The following is a 22,438-nucleotide window of genomic DNA, read 5'->3' on the forward strand; positions in this document are numbered from 1 at the left end:
TTGTGGTGAGTTACTCCCCTGTTATGTCTTTGTTGGTGGCAGTGTGGAATAGCACTTGGAACTTCCTGCTCCAGAAAGCACAGGTGGAGGAGAATCTCTATAGTCTTTTGGCAGCAGAAGGTCTCTAACACAGCTGAGCAGTTCTGATTCCATCCCAGTAAAGGGCAATAGTATACATAATACTTGCTAGTTTATTACAAATTCTCAGGGTTACCAAAGCAACATGAGAATGTGACAAACTTGGAAGCAATTTTGACCCCCCCACCCAACTACAACCTGGGGTAGAGGGGAGGATGCGTTTTGTTGTGATTGCTTGTTTTGTGCAGTTTCCAGCTGTTTACCTGATCTGGGAAACTCTTAAAGGACACCTGGACCTCTGGCTGCTTTAGAAACAGGAATACAAAAACCCTTGCTGGATGAGGATTTTAAACATCTATGCTACTCAATTAGTGTGCCACCAGCACAAATGCTGTCTGAAAGTCCCAGACCTATAAGCATTCTTCAGGAACATGGTAGTAAATGCCAGCATTTGAATTCATTGTGTTAGAGCAGAGATTCATTAAAAACTATCAGTTGGAGAGCACATGGGCTGGTGACTTTTATATTTGTACCTAGGGTGCATAAGATGCCTATTAATATGGAGGAAAATAGTGTAATGTAAAATTGAATTAACATCTCACTTCATAGACAGCTCTTGGAAATGGAGGTCACAGATTATACAGGATACTGTGGGAGGGAAATTTGAGATTTTAAAATGTCTCCACTCTTCAAAAGAATGTTTATTTTTCCTTGCAAGAAATGTATGTAATGACTAATAATACAGAATAGTTAGAAAGTCACCCCAGCAATTCATTATGAAAGTGGAAATGCTTAATTATGTGTGAGACATTTCCCTCTGGTGTTAACTGGACTGGTGATCTGCTAGGTCACTCCAATCCTTGACTCTGGGAGCCAGCCTTACCCTGCTCTGCTGTGAGAACCCCCACTCCTGGGCTGTTCACGCACAGCCTCTGGCATGTAAGCTGCTCCTTGGATTGTGCAACCGAATGACACTAGCCAATATCTCCGGTCCCAGACACAACTCTAGGAACCTCCGTCTTGCAGTGTCCAGTTATGCCTGCTGCAAGCTTATATGAGTTTGTCAGTTTAACAAAGAAATATATATGCACCAGGCTTGTTATCCCAAGGGGAGTCTCTGACATATTTCAAACCAAATGCACTGCTTCAGATAGAATAAACAAATAAAATTTATCTCTGTAGTTAATAAATCTAAGTGATTATAAATCAAAGCATAACAAGTCAGATTTGGTCAAATGAAATAAAAGCAAAACGCATTCTAAGCTGATTCTAACATTAGAATGCCCTTACAAACTTAGATGCTTCCTACCACAGGTTGGCTGGTTGCTCTTCAGCCAGGCTCTCTCCTTTGATCAGCGCATCAGTCGCTTGGTGTGGTGTATGTAGATGTAGGTGGAAGAGAGAGAAAGAATATGGTAAATGTCTCTCCCTTTTATCATGTCCTTTCTTCCCTCTTGGCTTTGGCCCCCTCCCCTTTAGAGTCAGGTAAGCATTACCCCATCGCAGTCCCAAACTGACCAAAGGAAGGGGGGTGACTCACCTGAGAGTCCAACAGATCCTTTTGTTGCTGCCTAGGCCAGCGTCCTTTATTCCTGTGGGCTGGGCTAGGTTTATCCCATACATGCCTGATGAGGTGTGAACTGCCTCTCTGCTCTTGGAGAGTTTTTGCCTGGGTTTATTTTAAGCCATGAAGACACATTTTCAGCCTCATAACTATATACATGAAATTATAACCTATAACATTACTGTAACAACAATTACTATGACATCACTATGACAGCAATGCTCAGTGCATCACGGGCCTTCCGAAGACACCTGACATGACAAACTTGGCATTGGATACCACACAATCATTTTACCAGGATGAACATGGAGGTGCAGGGTGTTCCCCCGAGGTACAGAGTGTCACAATGTGATGACTAGAAATAGAAGGAATTAAAGAAAAGAAAGTTCTATTGAAGCTATTTCATCTACGTTTAGCCATAACCAGCATTCTTTGAAATATGACACTGCAAAGAAAAGTTGCAGGGTTTTTCGTTAGCGTGAAATCTGCTGATAATGGGAATTAGAAGCTATCTGTACACCTTGAACGACTTTATAAATGACAGCACATAAATCTAGGAAATGTATCATGTGGAGACTGGGTAATAAATGGAAATGGAAGCAAGACCTGAAAACTGAAATACGATCACCTGCAGAGTCCTGAAATTGTCCAGATTTTACTTATACTAAAACAGGGCAACCATTGTTTTCCCCCTCAGTGTGGTCAGCTACTCAATCAGCTTCCCGCAGCTGTTCTCACTGCTTTTCCCCCAGCCGCAGCCCTCTCCAGGACTGCTTTTAGTATTAGCTCCCCAAGCAGCCCTCTCCCCGGGCTGTTTTAACCCATTCAGGGCCAGAGCAGGGTGACCACCCCACTACAAGGACAACCTGGGGAACTACAGGCCAATCAGCTTAACTTCAGTACCCAGAAAGACAATGGACCAAATAATTAAGCAATCAATTTGCAAATAACTAGATAAAGATAATAAGGTGATAAGAAACAGTCAGCATGGATTTGTTGGATTTGAATAAATCGAGCCAAACCAACCTAATAGCTTTCTTTCACAGGGTAACAAGCCTTGTGCATGGGGGGGTGGGGGAGCAGTAGATGTGGTCTATCTTGACTTTAGTAAGGCTTTTGATACTGTCTTGCATGACCTTCTCATAAACAAACTTGGGAAATACAACCTAGATGGAACTACTATCAGGTGGGTGCATAACTGGTTGGAAAACCACTCCCAGAGAGTAGTTATCAGTGGTTCACAGTCAAGATGGAAGGACATATTGAGTGGGGTCCCACAAGGATTCATTCTGGGTCCAGTTCTGTTCAATATTTTCATCAATGATTTCGAGAATGGCACAGAGAGTACACTTATAAAGTTTGCAGATGATACCAGCTGGGGGGGATTGCAGGTGCTTTGGAGGATAGGATTAAAATTCATAATGATCTGGACAAACTGGAGAAATAGTCTGATGGAAATAGGATGAAATTCAATAAGGACAAATGCAAAGTACTCCACTTAGGAAGGAACAATCAGTTGCACACATGCAAAATGGGAAATGACTACCTAGGATGCATCCGATGAAGTGAGCTGTACCTCACGAAAGCTTATGCTCAAATAAATTTGTTAGTCTCTAAGGTGCCACAAGTACTCCTTTTCTTTTTGCGAATACAGACTAACACAGCTGCTACTCTGATACCTAGGAAGGAGTACTGCACAAAGCGATCGGGCGATCATAGTGGGCCACAAGCTAAATATGAGTCAACAGTGTAGCAACTGTTGCAAAAAAACCAAACATCAATCTGGGATATATTAGCAGCAGTCTTGTAAGCAAAACACGGGAAATATTTTTTCCGCTCTACTTCACGCTGATTAGGCCTCAACTGGAGTAATGTGTCCAATTCTGGGTGTCACATTTCAGGAAAGATATGGACAAACTGGAGAAAGTCCAGAGAAGAGCAACAAAAATGATTAAAGATCTAGAAAACATGACCTATGAGGGAAGATTAAAAAAATTGGGTTTGTTTAGTCTGGGAAAGAGAAGACTGGGGGGAGAGGGGAGGGGACAGACATGATGACAGTTTTCAAGTACGTAAAAGGTTGATACAAGGAGGAGGGAGAAAAATTGTTTTCTTTAACCTCTGAGGAAAGGACAAGAAGCAATGGGCTTAAATTGCAGCAAGGGCAGTTTAGGTTGGACATAAGGAAAAACTTCCTGTCAGGGTGGTTAAGCCCTGGAATAAATTGCCTAGGGGAGTTACGGAGATTTGGAAGAGCAGGTTGGACAAACACCTGTCAGGGATGACCTAGATAATACTTAATCTTGCCATGAGTGCAGGGGACTGGACTAGATGTCCTCTCAAGGTCCCCTCCAGTCCTAATGACCTTCAGTTTATTGTCTGAGGCCATCCAACATTATGTCCACATCATAGGCGATGTGTGGGGGGGGCATGCGGGCTTGAGTGCTTCCCTCCCCCACACCGGTTTCTACTTGGCCTGCCGGGGGGGGGGGGAGAAGAGGGAGGGGGGTTCTGTCCTTCTCCCACTGCACCTGCCCCCCGCCCCCTACATGCTCGGCCCCTGTCCCTGGCAGCTGAGCCCGGGCAGGGAGCAGAGGAGGCGGGACCAGCCACTTCTCACACGGGTCTCTCAGGGTGACTGCTTTGTGCAGCACAGCAGCTGCCTGCGAGGGAACCTGGCTGGGGCAGCGGCAGGAGCAGCGGGCCACCCTCCACCCAGGCCCGGCTGCCAGGGGCAGGGGAAGAGTGAGCCGGAATCCCCTCTCCCTCCTGGCACATTTCCGGCTTGCTGGGCTCCTGTCCCCAGCATCCGGCCCTAGGCACGGGGGTGGCCTGCCACCACCTCCAGAGCCAGGCTTTCAGGCAACTGCTACGTTACACAGAGCAGTGACCAGGAGCGGCCAGCTTCAGCCACATGAGAAACAGCTGCGTCCTGCTCCCCTCAAGGACCCGGCTGCCAGGGAGAGCAGATGAACATCCTGGTGAGGAGGCACAGTGGGAGAAGGACAGAGCCCCCTGCACGTCCCCGCTCAGGTAACACTGGCGGGGCTGGTTGAGCGTGGCAGCCCCAGGCTTGGTGTAGGGTGGTGGGCATCGCTGGGCAAAGGAGACTTGGGGCACTCATGTATCCTTCCCTTTAGATTGTGCCCCCCCCCCATATGGAGAGGCATGAGTCATTTAGGTCCACTGTAACTCATTCTTAGCTAAATTGGGCCAAACCAGTATCGGACCCAACGTGGCCAAAGGAATCCACAGCCATTTTTGATCTCTCATAACTGTGCATAAAATGATAGGACCAAATCATAAACATGTGTAGGTTGAGTTAAGCTGGTTAGATATGGCTCTAATAAATTCAAATGGGTTTGACACCATTCCAAGATATTAGGCACAGGAGGAGTTTGTTTTATTTTTGGTTGATATCAACAGTTTAGTGGTGGCTGCAAGACAGGCAATTCTGGAGAATGGCAGTGCTCTCTAGTGATTCGAGCAGGGGACTGGAAACCAGTACTCTTGGGCTCTTCTCCTAGTTCAACCACGAGCTTTCACAAACCGGACTCCTGTTCTATCTCCACTCTGTCCACCTTTCACAGTCATCCCTTCATCCTTTCAGACTTTCCCCTTCAAGCCTCATGTTCATCCCCAGCTTTCCCCTTTTCCTTCTATAGCTGCTTGGTCTCTTTCATACTGCAGTTTCTGTCTCTCTGTGAAATACGGATGGCCCCCTGCTGCCATCCAGGGTCAGAGGGACCACCATTCTTTGTACCCTCTCTCTCAGCAGTGATCTCACACGTTCACCCAGTCTCTACTATCAATGACTCTCCAGCCTTTGTCTGCACTTCTGACCTGTCTCTGACATCCCCTCCTGGTTGCACTGCCATCAGCTTCAATTTTGCCTGGCCAAAACAGAGCACCTTCCCTCTCAACTCCTTCTTTCTCAGCCACTGACAACCTCATCTCCCTCCATGTCACTCAGGCCTACAATCCGAGATTCTGTCTTTGACTCCCCCACTCTCCCTCAGGTTGAGAGGCAGAAGAACAGTTGTGAGTGTGTACACTAGTTGTATGTATGAATTTTTTTCTCTTCTTGTACTCTTTGTATTTTGCTTGCATGCACTTCGGGGTGAGCACTGGGTCTTTGTGTGTGTTTGGATGGCATCTTACCACAAAGGGTACATCTACAATGCAGTCCTAAATGTGACTGCACCATAGGTAGACATACCCATGTTAGCAATATGGCAGCGAATAAATATTTCAGTGAAGAGACAGTGGCATGGGCTTCAGTGAGGGCTAGAAATGTCAGTATGTAATCACTGTCCCCAGTGTGTTTGTACGGACGGTGCTGCTGCATATACGCTAATAAATGTAACCATGCTAGCATGGGTAAAGCTACTTGTGGGTATGTCTACTTGTGCTGTAATCTGACCTCGGACTGCAGTGTAGCCATACCTAAAAGGGGACCCAGTCTGGATTGGGGCCCCTGCGAGCTACTGCCATGTAAATATTAAATAACAATTGACACATTCAATTATAGCTCTTCAGCCTGAAACAAATCTTTCAATGTTTCCTGAAGAGGTTGTGTGCTAGTACTAGAAATAATTAAGGGATTTAATCAATTTTTAAAAGTGACAAGAATCAACCATTTGCCATATTTTAGCATCATCAGTTTATATAAGAATTATTGGCTATGCTAAGGTTGATTTACTTCAGAGACCAAAGGAAGATGGCGATGCTGTGACATTGCAAAAGGAAACAATAGGGTGTGACTGCCAAGTGTCACTTAAGAAAACTGTACAGGTAAGAGGAACTCTAATTCATGTGTAGTTACAAGGAGAGACAACTGCAGAGCAGCAGTAAGAGGGGTCAGAAGGAAGAATGTAAAGGGTTGTGATTGACAGTTGATTGCAGTATCATTAAGAGTGTGAATGACTGAGGTCACAGCAGTGGCATGAAAGATGAGAGCACTAAAGCTGCCTGCAAAACTATGCAGAATGTTCTGTACATGGCACTAAAGGGCATAAATTGGAATTGTCAGGATGGATAATAGATGTAATAAAAGAGAAAATGACTAGGTGAGACAAATGTGCGAATATTTGACTAGCACCCTAACACACTATTTTTAGAACTAGTGAGAGAAAGTAAATGAAGAGACTTTGATGGGGTATATGACCTATTTGGATCCTGGGAGCCCATGTAGCTGCTAAGGTAGAGTCAAGACTTCCAATCCCATTTTTTTCCTGTCAGATTTAGAGATTTTTTTTCAAACCACACAGGAAGGGATTAGGTGGCTGAGTAACAGAGGCAGCTGGGTCTTCTTAACCCGGTCCCGGTGACATGCATAATGAAAAGAGGAGGAAAAGAGTGAAAAGTTTTGCAGCACAGTGAGATGGGAGTCACTTCATGAGGAGACAGCTGCTCTGCTTTTGGACCCAAAGCATGGAGGGCTTTCCATTTTGGAACCTTTTCCCACCCTGGAATGGAGAGGGAGTAGACCTTTTGTTTCTATTTCGGGAGAGTACTGCGCAGACCACCAAAGCAGGGAACTCACCTTGCAACACACCTCTGTGTAATGTATAAAACAACCTTGTTTCAAGGTCTTCCCTATTCTCCCATGCCCTTGTTTTCCACATAAAATTGTATGGGGGAAAACCTCAAGGCTTCAAAATGGTGTGTGGTACAACTCCAGACGTTCAAATGTTCAGCTTTTCTCATGAGGATACAAAGTAATATATTTCTATTGTTTCAGTATTTCTTCCAATCCTATCCTGTACCAGGAAGTGCAGAAGTGTGGAAATGAAAAACATTTAAGACTTTTGCATGTAAAACATGAACTAGAGTGCTACACCAACAATTTTTTTGCATTTTAATAGAATTACTATTTGCAGTAGCACCCACTAAGTGTTCGGTGTTTTCCAAACACTTCAGAAGAACACAGAATCTAAGAACAAACAAGTAGACAGTGGTCAGGTGAAGAGGAATAACAGTAGGTGATTAAATATATATATATATATACAATTGTATAGATAGGTGATTATTTATAGAAAAGATGTTAAATAATACTGAGCAGAGTCAGGTGAATGTTTATCTTTATGCATATATTCATGTTTTTTAGAATTTTTTTTCTTGTGGATTTTCCTTAGATCTTTGGCTACTTTATAGTAGAAGGTGATGCCCTTGCTTCCCAACTAGATGAAGAAAACATGGTTTTCCTGGTGTCCCGAAGACAGCGAATTACAAAAGCAGGTGCCATCTTTTAATATTAATTCCAAAATCTATTCTAGTGCACACTTTTTTGAGGATACAATTATGAGGTCACGTGGCTGTTTGTTTGTTATGCACACTTCTTGTTCTACCATGTTCATAATTTACCCTCTTTTTTTAATCGTAGGCCCTCATCACTGTCCTGTTTGTACCTGAATATGTCTCAATACATTGAGCACACAGGCCTTGCCTATTCGCCCATTTTCTCAAATTCTTCCTGTTTTCTTCTTTTCTTTTTATTTTTAAATGACTAGATCACCTGACCCAAACTACTTCTTAACAAACCTCTTCTGCTCCTCCCACCCATCCCCACATTCCTCTGCAGCTTGCTGTATGGAACCAGCCCCATCCTCAAGATATTAATATTTGAAAGTTCAGTATGATTATTTAAAGCCAGTAGTCTGCATTCTCATCCATTACATCTCTGAACTCCATCCCTTTACATATGGGAGCGAGGGAAGTGCTCTTAGCACCTTATTCCTAGTTATGTATTTTGCCTAGTCTCCCTAGCTTTTTATAAATGTGAGATAAAGAAAAATGTTATTTCACTGGCAGGTGTCAAGAGACGAGATGTGATTAAGTGTATAGCAAAGGTGCCACAGTTGGATTTCATGATAACAGCATCTCAGAAGGGAACGTTAACCATTTTTAACAGTCAGGTAATTCTGATTCATGCTAGATTTTTCTTTATCCCATTGTTTTGTATATTATGAACTGAAGAAGTATGAAACAGAAGTGCATGCTTATATGTAAAAGCTACATGTCTTTTTAACCAGGTAAATTTTGCTACAATTTTAAGTACTGAGGGAAATAGTCACTGGATTTATTTTTAGTGAATCTTGCCTACTTTCAAGCTTGCAACAGTTGTCTGAAAGTGCAGACACTTAAAATTTCAAAAGGTGGTTCCTCAGGAACTGTCGAGCTTTTTCTAAAAACTCAGGTGGCTTTTTTGGAGTTTGTTTTTTTTATTTTTTTACTTTTACAAAAAGCACAATTAGCTGTAGAACTCATTGCTACATATGTAAGTGAGAGCAAGGAGTCAAAAAAGGGTTGGACACTTATATGGTTATTTGAGAATATCCACGTTTAATAAGTTTAAAGGCACGCTTACAGGAACTAAATCCTTGTGCTTCAGGGCATTTACCAGCCTCTTGAAACTTTTCCTATGCATTGGCAATTCCGTAAGTGTCTACTCTGGGGTTATGTGACAGTGCAGGGCTTCTCCCCCACCTTACAACTGTCACCCATGTGCTGCCACACAGGTTTATTCGTTTCCACACGCGAGTGAAATGAAGAGAAAGCAGTCTTTTACCTCGCTCTTTGCTCTCAGGCTTCAGGGTCACCTCTCCTCGGGGTCTCTAGTGCCCTGCTCCTGACAACTCCCCAGCTCTCATCAGCTTGGCCCCCTTCCTGGAATAGTAGCCCCCGAGCTGTCTCCTTGAGCACCTGGCTCTTTGCTCTAGGGACTCCTCACGGGGTTAGCTTCTCTCCACCATGGCTTTTCTTCCCTAGGCACAGTCTGTCTCAATCACTGTCTGCTGCCTGGCCTCTAGCAGCCCTTTATTGGTCCAGGGGTAGCCCAGACCTTTTAACTGACTAGACTGGGCTCACCTGCTCTGACACAGGGGTATTGGGCCCAGTCTACTCACCCCCGTTACAGATTTCTTTTAACTTCTGAAGTATCTTCTATTGGCTGCCATCTGAGACAGGATATTGGACTAGCTGGGTCCTCAAGTCCTTCAAAAATTCACTCAGGCATCAGGGGGTCCTATGATCCCATATCTGCCACTGACTGGCTTTCCTTCTAAGCACTTTTTCTATTATCATCATGAAATTATGCCTTGTTGTGTACTAACCAAGAAAAGATGTAGCTGTCACAGCATATTTCTATCACTGAGCAACTTAACTTATACTGATGTCTAAATGCTTTTGTGGAAGTAACCTGTTGACTGCATGTTCGAAGAGTCGCTCATCAGAGGTGAACTCACATGCAGAAACTCAGATAAATGGACTTTGTTCAGAACTCCACAAGGACCTGCTGGGAGGCCACAGGCCTGCGTCACACCGGCTCCAAAGCCAGTTCTCTAGACTGTGGGCTACAAGAACAGATGCAGCCCCTCCTTACTCTCTTATGCAGGCATTCCATGCGTGTGCATTGATATAAGCAGTCCTTTCTTCAGAGCAATGGGGAGCCCACTTCTGCAATGTCTGAGGGCACCTGATGCAGTTGCATCACCTCCTCACCCCCAAGCACAGGTAACACAGGGTTTATGTGGTTTTGGAGGGTCTATTGTGAAATTCTCCCAGATGTGCACTATTTGACATTTTAGAGTTGTGGGGCCAAATTCAGCCCTAGTTTAAAAAGACACAGCTCTTCTCAAGTTAATGGAGTTGTGTCAGGGTGGAATTTCCACCTTTTGAGGAATTTCTGATCTAAAAGGCCTGTGAATCTTGAAGGGTTAGAACAGTGTACTCATTTAGTACTCTCCAGTAACCAGTTTAATAGCAGTTCAGACTCCAAATATTATTAAAGCAACATTTGTCAAGGAGTCTAAGATATTCTATGAATGGTTAAAGAAATCTACTCTAGCCAGGCTATAAAATGCAGGGGACATACATCACACATCTGTGCAGATTGTCATTTCTGTGATCGGAGTGCAGCCAGTCTATCACAATATTGTAAAAATGCAGTTAGGTTTTAAAGCAACAATAACACAGTCCAGGTGTTTCAACTAATTAGGACATAATGCTCATGGAAAGAGTGAACGAGGCAACCAAAGATTCATATGGGTAATTAAATGCCAAAGCAAAATTGAGGCATTTGGTAACTACTGAAATAATTTATCCGAAAGCCCAGGCCTCTGTCTTCAGGAACATTATCCCTCTTACAAACCAAGGCAAAAGAATTCCACCCAGCACAGCAATAAAAAATAAATTTTTCCCTGTGCTATTTAGATAGTTCTGCGCTGCTGCCTCCTCCAAGTTTCCATTGACGTCACTTTGACATCAGTGTCTCTATTTCATTTCCAGAGTTTAAATGATTTTACATCTTGGTCTTTGAAGCTGTGCATGGAGATTTTGAGTCATGCTGGTATAACTGTGCATGCTGCTTGGAAAATGATGAAAGCATTACCAAGTGGGTCACACTCTGATTTCACTTACTGTGGATTTAAACAGGTGTAATACCATTGGCTTCATTGGAATAGCTCTGGGTTTACACCAGTACCAGTATATGTCTACCCTGCTGTCGAAGATGTGATTGCAGCACATGTAGACAGGCACACACTAGCTTTAATCTGGCTAGTGAGAGTACCAATAACTGTGAAACCACAACAGCACGGGCTTCAGCGTATGCTATACAAGCCCACTTGAGACCCTAAGTACTTACTCACATGGCTAGGCTGCATTGGAGCTCATGCTGCCATGGCTTCACTGCATGCTATCAGTATGCACGCTAGCTAGATCAAAGCTAGCTCCGGTATGTCTGCGTGTGCTGCAATCAGACTTCCAATTGCAGTGTAGACAGACCCCAAGTGACAGCAGAATTTGTCTCTAGCTGTGAAATCAGTTGGTCTGATTCCAGTTACTAGCAGAAGAGCCCACATCAAAGCCAAAACAGTGTTAGCACCTTTTTCAGCAGCCTTGGTCCAGAGATCAAGATTCAAAAGGAATGGACCCTAGTGTCTCATCTTTAGTGGTGTTTCCTCTAGGCCAACTCTGTAGCATATTGGCAGGGTCATATGATGTGAGGAAGCTTGCCTTGTAGCTAAACTTATGGGTCTTGCAATGTGCATACAGAGGTCATTTGTCTTTTGGGTTGTCACTTCATGAGCACTGCCTTCATGAATAGACTCAGGTTTTATTTATTTTAAGGTTCTGATTGTACTTGATTAGATACTTGAACAGGGTTCTGGGTTTTGGATGCACATATTTCCCACTTGAGTCAGTGGCAGCCATGTCCATGAATCCATGGGCAATGCTTGGTCTGATGTGAATAGTGACTTTCTGGATCTTTATCATGACACTTTTGGGTGCCCATCTAAGCAGAAACATTTCTCCTGGTATAATAGACTTGAGGACAAATTCTGCACTCTATACTGGTGTAACTCCAACATGCCTCCATCGAAGTCAAAACACTGGTGTTCACAAGCAACATATAGTTTGATTTAGTGTTCTCCTGGCACCACTAACCTTACACAAAGTAACATTCAGGAGTCAAATTTGACTAAGCAATTGTATGGCCTTCCAGGTGTATTCCTTCAAAAAGTGTGTTCTCCTCATGTTGAGATTTTGGGACACAGGGGGCTGGAATTGAGAATAATTGGAAGCCAGGGGAGGTGGAAATGGCAAAGAAGAAAAAAATTGTTTTACAAATGAAAATAGAAATAGTGAAGAGGATTCTAGTCACCCCACAGCATATCTGTCTGCCTCATTCTACACTAGTAAAAGAGTGGAAAATAAATGATTTCCAGCAAATTATTGCTTTGACAGCTGCATGTGTCATTTACATTACACAACTCTCAGAATGATTGATTCAGATTGGATGGCTTTCAGCATCATCACTTAACTTATCAAGTGACACACTTCCATCATCCAAGTGTGCTGTGTAAATTGTTCAGATGTAATTATCTTCCAACATAAATACAGCATAGAGGCTTTTCTAGACTGAGTGCTATAATGTAAATCCCGCACACCCTCCCTTATGTCTGCAGCTATTAAAGTTTAAAGTAGAGGAAAAGGAAAATTAATTATTAATTTCTAAACCAGTAAATTCATCTCTGAGGGCAAAATTCTACCCTTCTTTCTAAGATGTATTTGGCTCTCACAGGCTGGCAGCATTTGCCTGAAGCACTCTAGATTGACAGCAAATGTTGATCCCACTGGACGATATCTCATTACCCATCTCATCAGATACAAGGGAGGGGCTTTCTAGAGAGGGAGGATCTGGGGTGTGGTCTGATGAGGAGCAGTAGGAGCAGCCATGCCTGGGCAGAATCCTGGTGGTGAAATCTGTTTTAATTTCTTTGTCAATAAAGCCAAACCTCAGGAAGCTAGTGGATTGTTAACTCTACACAGCATGTGGAGTTTGTTTTAGGGAAGACTTGAAAAGGCAGCTTCCTGTTCAGTCTCCCACTGCAGCCAATGAGTATTCCCTACTTGCACCTCCAAAGGCAGAATTTGGTCCTAGATTTTCTATGTATGACTGAAGTGGCCCATAGAGGGTTTGGGGCACATCTGAGAGAAACCAGTGGCAAACAGATGATGGTGAGATCCTGGTAGGAGGCGGGGCTGCCTGCCTGTGGGGTTGCAGGAGAGAAAAGGTTGGTTCAGGATTCTCACTCTTGCAAGCTGAATAGTTCCATGTATAAAGAAATAAACTAACTGATCTTCTTGGGAATCCGGCTGCAGCAGCCTTGCATCAGAACAAGACTTATCATGAACGCCATTATAAAAATGGACATATAGCACTTCTCTCTTTCCCTCAAGGATCTCAAAGTGCAGACAGATGGCAGTTATTCATTCCCATTTTACAGATACAGCATCTCTCTCTTTGTTGCTCTAAGTCACTGGCAGGCTGAACAATTGAACCCACTAGTCCTAACACCAAGTCTCCCCCATTCAGATGAAGAGAAAACAATTGCACTTTGTGGATTCTCTGTAACCTGAAGTCTTTAAATCAAGGTTTGAGGACTTCCGTAACTCACACAGGAGGTATGGGCCTATTACAGGAGTGGGTGGGTGAAGTTCTGTGGCCTGAGATGTGCAGGAGGTCAGACTAAATCAGAGATGGGCAAACTATGGCCTGCCGGCCACATCCGGCCAACGGGACCCTCCTGCCTGGCCCCTGAGCTTCTGGCCTGGGGCACTAGCCCCCAGGCCCTCCCCTGCTGTTCCCCCTCCCCCGCAGCCTCTGCTCACTGCGCCCCCTGCGCAATACTCTGGGTAGTGGGGCTGCAGAGCCACGGCCTGACCCGGTGCTCTGTGCTGCGCGGTGGCGGGGCTGGCTCCAGCTGGCTGGTGCAGCTGCCTGTCCTGGTGCTCTGGGCAGCGCGGCTGTAGAGCCGCCAGCCACCGGTGCTCTGGGCAGTGCGGTAAGGGGGCAGGGAACGGGGGGGGTTGGATAGAGGGTAGGGGAGTTCAGGGTGGCGGATAGGGGTTGGGGTGGTCAGAGAGTAGGGAACAGGGGGGTTGAATGGGGGCAGGGGTCCCTGGGGGGCAGTCAGAAAGTAGAGGTGGGGTTGAATGGGGCGGTGGGGGGCAGTCAGGGGCAGGGGTTCCGGGAGCGGTCAGGGAGAAGGGGTGGTTGGATGGGGCAGGTGTCCTGGGGGGGGCAGTCAGGAATGAGAGGAGGGGTTGGATGGGGTGGTGGGGGGCAGTCAGAGGCATGGGGTCCGGGGGCAGTCAGGGAACAGGGAATGGGGGTGGGGGTTGGATGGGGCAGGAGTCCTGGGGGGGGGCGTTAGGGGGAGAGAAGCAGGTGGGGGGTCAGATAGGCGGCAGGGGCTGGGCCATGCCTGGCTGTTTGGGGAGGCACAGCCTCCCCTAACCGGCCCTCCATACAATTTTGGAAACCCAATGTGGCCCTCAGGCCAAAAAGTTTGCCCACCCCTGGACTAAATGATCATGAAGGTCCCTTCTGGTCTATGAGACATGGTTTGTTATTCCATTTGGTTCCAGAGCCTAGAAAAAGCAAAGTGACTAACTCTCTGCCTGTGGTGATTGTTGAGCTGACTGTGCTCAGATTTTTAATTCCACTGCCATCTACTGATGATCTTTTTCTGTTTCTGTTTTGTTTTCAGATGAGGGCTCTGACAAGCACAAACATTGCAGTAAGTTTGGGTTTTTCCCCCCTTCTAATTAGATAGAAAATCAATTACAAATCAACAGTTAATGAAGTGAAATAATTAGAAAGTAAACATTATTCTAAGCCTCCTTTTCTCCTTGAGTCTCCTGCATCATTGTGCATAGTGCTGCATGTCAGGATATTCTGGTTCAATTCTTTCCTCTCAATTACAGAGAAGTTTGGGTATCTGTTTCCCTGGGTGGAAGGATGCTTCAGATAAGTATTTCTTCCACCAAATGCCTCTTCCCACCCACCCACCCACATGTATATCTTTCCAGCATCTTTCCTGGAGCTGCAGGGTAAGTGGTGAGATTCAGTTGACACTACGAGTTTAGTAAGAAAAAGTGGCATGCTGAGTAGTGAAATGCAATTCTACAGATTCCTAATTGGATCATATAGTTGATTGACTGACATACATGAATACACTCCGAAGGCTAAATTTTACCCTGAGAATAAAGAACAGGAGTACTTGTGGCACCTTGCAGACTAACACATTTATTAGAGCATGAGCTTTCATGGGCTACAGCCCACTTCATCGGATGCACAGAATGGAACATATAGTAAGTGTGTATATATATATATATATATATATATATATATATATATATATATATATACAGAGAAGGTGGAAGTTGCCATACAAACGGTAAGAGGCTAATTAATTAAGATGAGCTATTATCAGCAGGAGAAAAAAACTTTTGTAGTGATAATCAAAATGGCCCGTTTAGACAGTTGACAAGAAGGTGTGAGGATACTTAACATGGGGAAATAGATTCAATATGTGTAATGACCCAGACACTCCCAGTCTCTATTCAAACCGAAGTTAATGGTAGCTAGTTTGTGTATTAATTCAAGCTCAGCAGTTTCTTGTTGGAGTCTGTTTTTAAAGCTTTTCTGTTGCAAAATTGCCACCCTGAAGTCTTTTACTGAGTGGTCAGAGGGGTTGAAGTGTTCTCCTACCGGTTTTTGGATGTTATGATTCCTGATGTCAGATTTGTGTCCATTTATTCTTTTGTGTAGAGACTGTCCGGTTTGGCCAATGTACATGGCAGAGGGGCATTGCTGGCACATGATGGCATATATCACATAGCACTGCAGATCTTAGGAAAGCACATTACCTCAGAGGATTTGAGGACCAAAGTCTGTCATCAATCCTAACAGCTGCTGTGACCCCTTGCTGCAATCAGTGAAGATATCCTGTCCCTCAGGGCCAGGGCAATTGTGCTGATGGATCCACCAAAGCAGGTGTTGCTTAAGAGGAAATAAAGATATTTTAGGCCACCCACCCAACTTCTCCAACTACCATCCACCTAAACTTATAACTGATGTTGCAAGGACTAATTTGACCTTTGTAGTCACTGCAGGGATGTATTTTAAAATAGACACACATGACTGTGACGAGATAGCAGAAACACCCTACCATGCACAAGTAGGTGTGTATTATTTTGGTCAGGATATGGAAACCAGCTATGGCTTGTGTTCTCTGTTACTGTTTGAGCATTGGCACCTTCCTAACTTCATAGTTCTCTGTGTTAATATCCTTGTATCAGATCCCCTATAAAATTCTGCGTTTTTTATAGATGTTGTCAGAAGTGGTTAAAACAGTTTGTGACATGCATGTCAATGAGGTGGAAATCGCACCCGATGTCTGGCTGTGCTAACCAACAAGCTACTATTAAGGTGTCACAACCAAACAGGGGTTAAATGCCTTGCATAAATCCTATGCTTGTCTGACATGGGCCTCAAATTTCTGTAGTCCCCAGGGCTTTACTGAAGGATTCATCCTGTGAATGTAAATGTGATTTGAAGGAAGGTCCCATAGGAGGAAGGTGTTCTTTGACTCTTTTTAAATGTAACAATTCTGGGAAATATTGTTTAGGAAAGGGAATACTGCTGCACCATGGCACAGCTTCTTTGTTGTTGTTTTCATTGCTTGTTTGGGTTTTTTGTGGCTTTGAGGTTTTTTTTAGTAGTGACCCTGATTTTCCTGAACAAACATAAATGAACTTTCAATATTTTGGAAACCTTTAGGATGATTTTGTTGCCTGCTGGTTGGAGAATATAATCAAAGAATCCATCGGGTATTTTGCAGTGATAATGAGTTACTTTGTCGTGTAGACCTGGCCTTAGTGTTAACCCTAAGATTCCTTTTGCCGGTAGAGTTTATGCCACTTGGGGAGGTGCTTTAACCTGTGTAAGCGTTGTCCCCACTAGGAGCCTTTGTCAGTATAGCTATGCTAGCAAAGTCTTTGTAGTGTAGATTAGTCCTAATCTTGGATCTCTGGGATTAGCTATTGGTCACTGACTGCCCTCATCTCCCACCCTAGGGACAAGAAGTTTTTATTTATTTGTGTCTGTATGTCAGACAGTCCTCCCCTCACTACTCAACTAGCCCTCCTCTTGCCCTTCTCCTGACCGACTGACGCACTGCAAATTGAAATCAAAATGGCCACTATTGGACTTCCTGTTCTGTGTTAAAAAAAGGTCAAATTGAGTTATTTTCAATAATGTTGAAACCAGTGTTTTGATATGTCCAGAATGAACTGTTGCTAAATAGTTCATTCGGCAAAAGACTTCAAGATTTTAACTTTTCGTCCTGAATCAGGATGAAAGAAAATTTCAAAATCCTGATATTTTTTCATGGGACAGAAACTCTATTTTCCAGCCAGCTCAAATATATGCTGTTATAAAGTTAGCCGTTCTGGAACTACTTGGGAACCAAATATACTAACAAGGTCAGCTCCCAGACTGCTGCGCTGGGCATCACAAAATGGGGAAGAGATGGCCAGCCCTCTGTGGAGATAGAGGCGGTTAGGGACTATTTAGAAAAGCTGGACGTGCACAAGTCCATGGGGCCGGACGAGTTGCATCCGAGAGTGCTGAAGGAATTGGCGGCTGTGATTGCAGAGCCACTGGCCATTATCTTTGAAAACTCGTGGCGAACCGGGGAAGTCCCGGATGACTGGAAAAAGGCTAATGTAGTGCCAATCTTTAAAAAAGGGAAGAAGGAAGATCCTGGGAACTACAGGCCAGTCAGCCTCACCTCAGTCCCTGGAAAAATCATGGAGCAGGTCCTCAAAGAATCAATCCTGAAGCACTTGCATGAGAGGAAAGTGATCAGGAACAGCCAGCATGGATTCACCAAGGGAAGGTCATGCCTGACTAATCTAATCGCCTTTTATGATGAGATTACTGGTTCTGTGGATGAAGGGAAAGCAGTGGATGTATTGTTTCTTGACTTTAGCAAAGCTTTTGACACGGTCTCCCATAGTATTCTTGTCAGCAAGTTAAGGAAGTATGGGCTGGATGAATGCACTATAAGGTGGGTAGAAAGCTGGCTAAATTGTCGGGCTCAATGGGTAGTGATCAATGGCTCCATGTCTAGTTGGCAGCCGGTATCAAGTGGAGTGCCCCAAGGGTCGGTCCTGGGGCCGGTTTTATTCAATATCTTCATAAATGATCTGGAGGATGGTGTGGATTGCACTCTCAGCAAATTTGCGGATGATACTAAACTGGGAGGAGTGGTAGATACGCTGGAGGGGAGGGATAGGATACAGAAGGACCTAGACCAATTGGAAGATTGGGCCAAAAGGAATCTGATGAGGTTCAATAAGGATAAGTGCAGGGTCCTGCACTTAGGACGGAAGAACCCAATGCACAGCTACAGACTAGGGACCGAATGGCTAGGCAGCAGTTCTGCAGAAAAGGACCTAGGGGTGACAGTGGACGAGAAGCTGGATATGAGTCAGCAGTGTGCCCTTGTTGCCAAGAAGGCCAATGGCATTTTGGGATGTATAAGTAGGGGCATAGCGAGCAGATCGAGGGACGTGATCGTTCCCCTCTATTCGACATTGGTGAGGCCTCATCTGGAGTACTGTGTCCAGTTTTGGGCCCCACACTTCAAGAAGGATGTGGATAAATTGGAGAGAGTCCAGCGAAGGGCAACAAAAATGATTAGGGGACTGGAACACATGAGTTATGAGGAGAGGCTGAGGGAGCTGGGATTGTTTAGCCTGCAGAAGAGAAGAATGAGGGGGGATTTGATAGCTGCTTTCAACTACCTGAAAGGGGGTTCCAAAGAGGATGGCTCTAGACTGTTCTCAATGGTAGCAGATGACAGAACGAGGAGTAATGGTCTCAAGTTGCAGTGGGGGAGGTTTAGATTGGATATTAGGAAAAACTTTTTCACTAAGAGGGTGGTGAAACACTGGAATGCGTTACCTAGGGAGGTGGTAGAATCTCTTTCCTTAGAGGTTTTTAAGGTCAGGCTTGACAAAGCCCTGGCTGGGATGATTTAACTGGGAATTGGTCCTGCTTTGAGCAGGGGGTTGGACTAGATGACCTTCTGGGGTCCCTTCCAACCCTGATATTCTATGATTCTATGATTCTATGATTCTATATGTCTTAAAAAATAAAGAGTGTATATTAAAATTGTAATTTTCATTTCAGTAATCGGTATTTGAACTCTTAGTAAGATTCCAGGGACAGATCCTCAGCTGATATAAATCTATGCATCTCCAATAACTTTAGGAGTGCTGTGTTAAACTACATGAGCTGACGTCATAGCCCCAGCAGCTAAATTAGTGTTAGAATGAAGAGCTGTGAATAATGTGTTGCCGTATCTCCTGATTAATTTCTGAATAGCTGGACATCTTTGCCTTGCAGGACTTCTATTTCTGGTCCCAGATTTTCAGAAACAGCATGGTAGAATTAACAATCCGTTCTTCTCTGTCTGAAATTAAGACATTTTCATCTGATTTAATCTGGTCTGTGATGCCACTTTTAGATCATCCATCAATCTGTATCTTTTATGAAAATGAAGTGATGCTGGATGACAAGTTAAGTGAGAAAATCTCTCTGAACTCTCCATCTGCTGATAGATAATTCTCAGCAGCAGTGCTCTTGCCACTGTATTGCAGAATAACACCTTATGCTCCTTCCAGTCTAAATTCTCATAGCATTTTAAAAAACTGAGATTCATGAAACCATGATTGGAAAGGAATGGTCCCATTTAAAAGACAGGAAAGTCAAGGCACAGGAAGGGTGTGAGTTTGACCAATATAACACAGCAATTGTGTGACAGATCCAGGAATAAAAGCCAAGTCTCCTGGAATACTTGTACAATCTGAACTTTTCCAAATACCAGATTGTTAAGAAGAACATGAGTTGTCAGTAGATCCTTTCCTGTTTCCTTTATGGTTTTATGGACAAACAAACCTGATTTCATTCTCTGATGAGATTACAAGTTTGGTTGATAAAGATAACTACATCAATGTAATATATCTTGACTTGTGTATGGCATTTGACTTAGTACTGCCCAACATGCTGGTTTAAACATTAGCACTGTACAACAGCAATAAAATGCATGTTAAATGGTTTAGGAACTGGTTAACTGATCAGTCTCAAAGTAGTTGTAAATCAGAATCATCAGTGAATAGGGGTGTTTCTAGTGGGATTCCACAGGAATCTGTACTAGGCCTGATGCTATTCAACTTTTTCATCAATAATCCTGAAGTAGATATAAATTCACTGGTGATAAAAGCTGTGGATGAAACAAAGATTGGTGGAGTGGTAAATAATGATGAGGACAGGGCACTCATACAGAACAATCTGGGTTTCTTGATAAGCTGGGCCCATTCAAACAAAATGCATTTTAATACAGCCAAATGCAAAGTTATGCATCTAGTCCCAAGGAATGCAGATTACACCAACAGAATGGGGGACTGCATCTTGGAAAGCAGGTACTCTGAAAAGGATTTAGGGGTCATAGTGCACAAGCAATTGAACATGAGCTCCCAGTACGATGCTGTGGCAAAAAGGGTTAATGTGCTCCTTAGATGTGTAAACATGGGGGTAGTGAGTAGGAGTAGGGAGATAAATTTATCTCTGTATACTGTGCTGGTAAGACCAGTACTAGAATACTGCATGCCGTTCTGGTATTCATATTTTTAAAAAGATATTGAAGAGGGTGCAGAAAAGAGCCACAAATTATTTGGGGACTAGAGAAAATGACTTATAGTTAAAGACCTAAAGAAATAATATGTTTAGCTTCCCAAAAAGAAGATTGAGAGGTGACTTGATTACCGTGTATAAGTACCAGCTTGGGAAAAAATGTGGTTACTAAAGGCCTCTAATCTAGAAGAGAAAGGCATAACAAGAAGAATGGCTGGAAGTTGAAGCCAGACAAATTGAAATTAGAAATAAGGCACAGATTTTTAACAGTGAAGCTGATGATGTGTTTCAATTTTTCAATAACAAATGACTTTGTTTCAAAATTTCCTTTAATTTTATTATTTTTAAATTTAAAAATGTTTTAAAATGGTTGAAATTGAATACACTTTGTTGAAACAAAACATCTAGTTTGAGCTGAAACAAAACTTGTTTTGATTCTTTGATGCATCCAAAATGTGAAAAGTTTTCAGTCTAACCCCAAACGATTTGTTCTGACTATTTTGAAATTGTCAACAAACTTCAATCTGTTATCACTGGGGAAGTAGTGGATTCTCCATCTCCTGATGTCTTCAAATCAAGACTGTATGCCCTTCTGGAAGATCTGCTTCAGTCGAACACAAGTTATTGGGCTCAATATGAGGTGACTGGATGAAATTATATTGCCTGTATTATACAGGAAGTCAGACTAGATGATCTGATGGTCCCGTCTGACCTAAAAATCGTTGAATCTGTGACTCTTGCCTTTGCCAGAAAAATGGAAAACTTCATTATAGTTGGTTGCATATACTGAAGGTAGAACACACACTATATTATCATGGAAAGATTAGTGGTTTTCTATAGCAATTGGAGATTTCCAAATGGCTTTCAGTGTAAAGATAAAATATCAAAACAAAAGTTTCCTCAGCTGTCACCTGTGAATGAACACACTATGAATGTGCTAAAACATGTCACAGGGCAGCCAGATAGCATATTTCACTATTGTACTAGTTGTCATTCATTCTGAGGGGCAAATTTTGCTGCTAAATATGTGTACATGTGTGTAGATCAGTGGCTGAATTGTGTGTATATGCACTCACGCACCCACGCACACACACATGGGCGTGTATAACCTGACCCTGATTTTTGTGGTCTGTAGTCTGCTTGCTTTTAACTTATTCTGCTCCTCCTTGTCACTCTTTTGCATCCCTCTGTACTAACCATCTTGTTCAGTACTAACGTTCATTTGCACCAGGATGAGAAATGACTTGAGATTTCATTTTGCTGCTTGGTTGAATGAGAGCCGAGGTGAGCATAAACAGGAGGTAGGGTGGGAAGCTCCGCAGTAGCATCAGGGAGGCATGGATGGGGAAGTGAGAGGGAGAAGGGGAACGGCACAGAAGCAGAGAGCTGGGAAAGGTTGGATGGAATGGTGAGTATTAGATTTGAGGCATGGCCTCGTAATGAGGGAAGAGAGGTCAAATGCAGTCGATTGTAATGAGACTGAAGGGGAAAGGTTAGCAAAAAGCAGGATGGTCAGAATTAGAGGGAGGTGTGAGAATTAGGCAGAAGCTCCAGAGAGCTATGGCAGGACATAGAGGAGGAGCTGGGATACAGGACCCAGGCCGGCTCTAGAATTTTTGCTGCCCCAAGCAAAAAAATTTTTGGCCGCCCCTGCTTTTTTTTTTTTTGTGCCGCCCCTGGCTCCGCCCCAACTCCGCCCCTTCCCAATCCCTTCTTCAAATCCCCAACCCTGCCTCCTCCCC

At 43.7% G+C, this 22,438-nt stretch overlaps 1 protein-coding gene across 1 annotated transcript in view; it reads left to right on the forward strand.

The window, feature by feature from the left end:
• WDR64 (WD repeat domain 64) overlaps positions 1-22,438 on the forward strand; it is a gene marked incomplete at its 5' end in the record, with an annotated part of 135,385 nt that overhangs the window by 8,294 nt on the left and 104,653 nt on the right. The window contains 3 exons of the mRNA XM_084624940.1: positions 7,780-7,882; positions 8,456-8,559; positions 14,701-14,730. Coding sequence (XP_084481066.1) covers positions 7,780-7,882; positions 8,456-8,559; positions 14,701-14,730 — 237 coding nt within the window. The remainder of the gene's footprint in view (positions 1-7,779; positions 7,883-8,455; positions 8,560-14,700; positions 14,731-22,438) is intronic.

Source organism: Lepidochelys olivacea, assembly GCF_965140295.1.
Source record: "Lepidochelys olivacea isolate rLepOli2 genome assembly, chromosome: 3".
Taxonomy (NCBI): domain Eukaryota; kingdom Metazoa; phylum Chordata; order Testudines; family Cheloniidae; genus Lepidochelys; species Lepidochelys olivacea.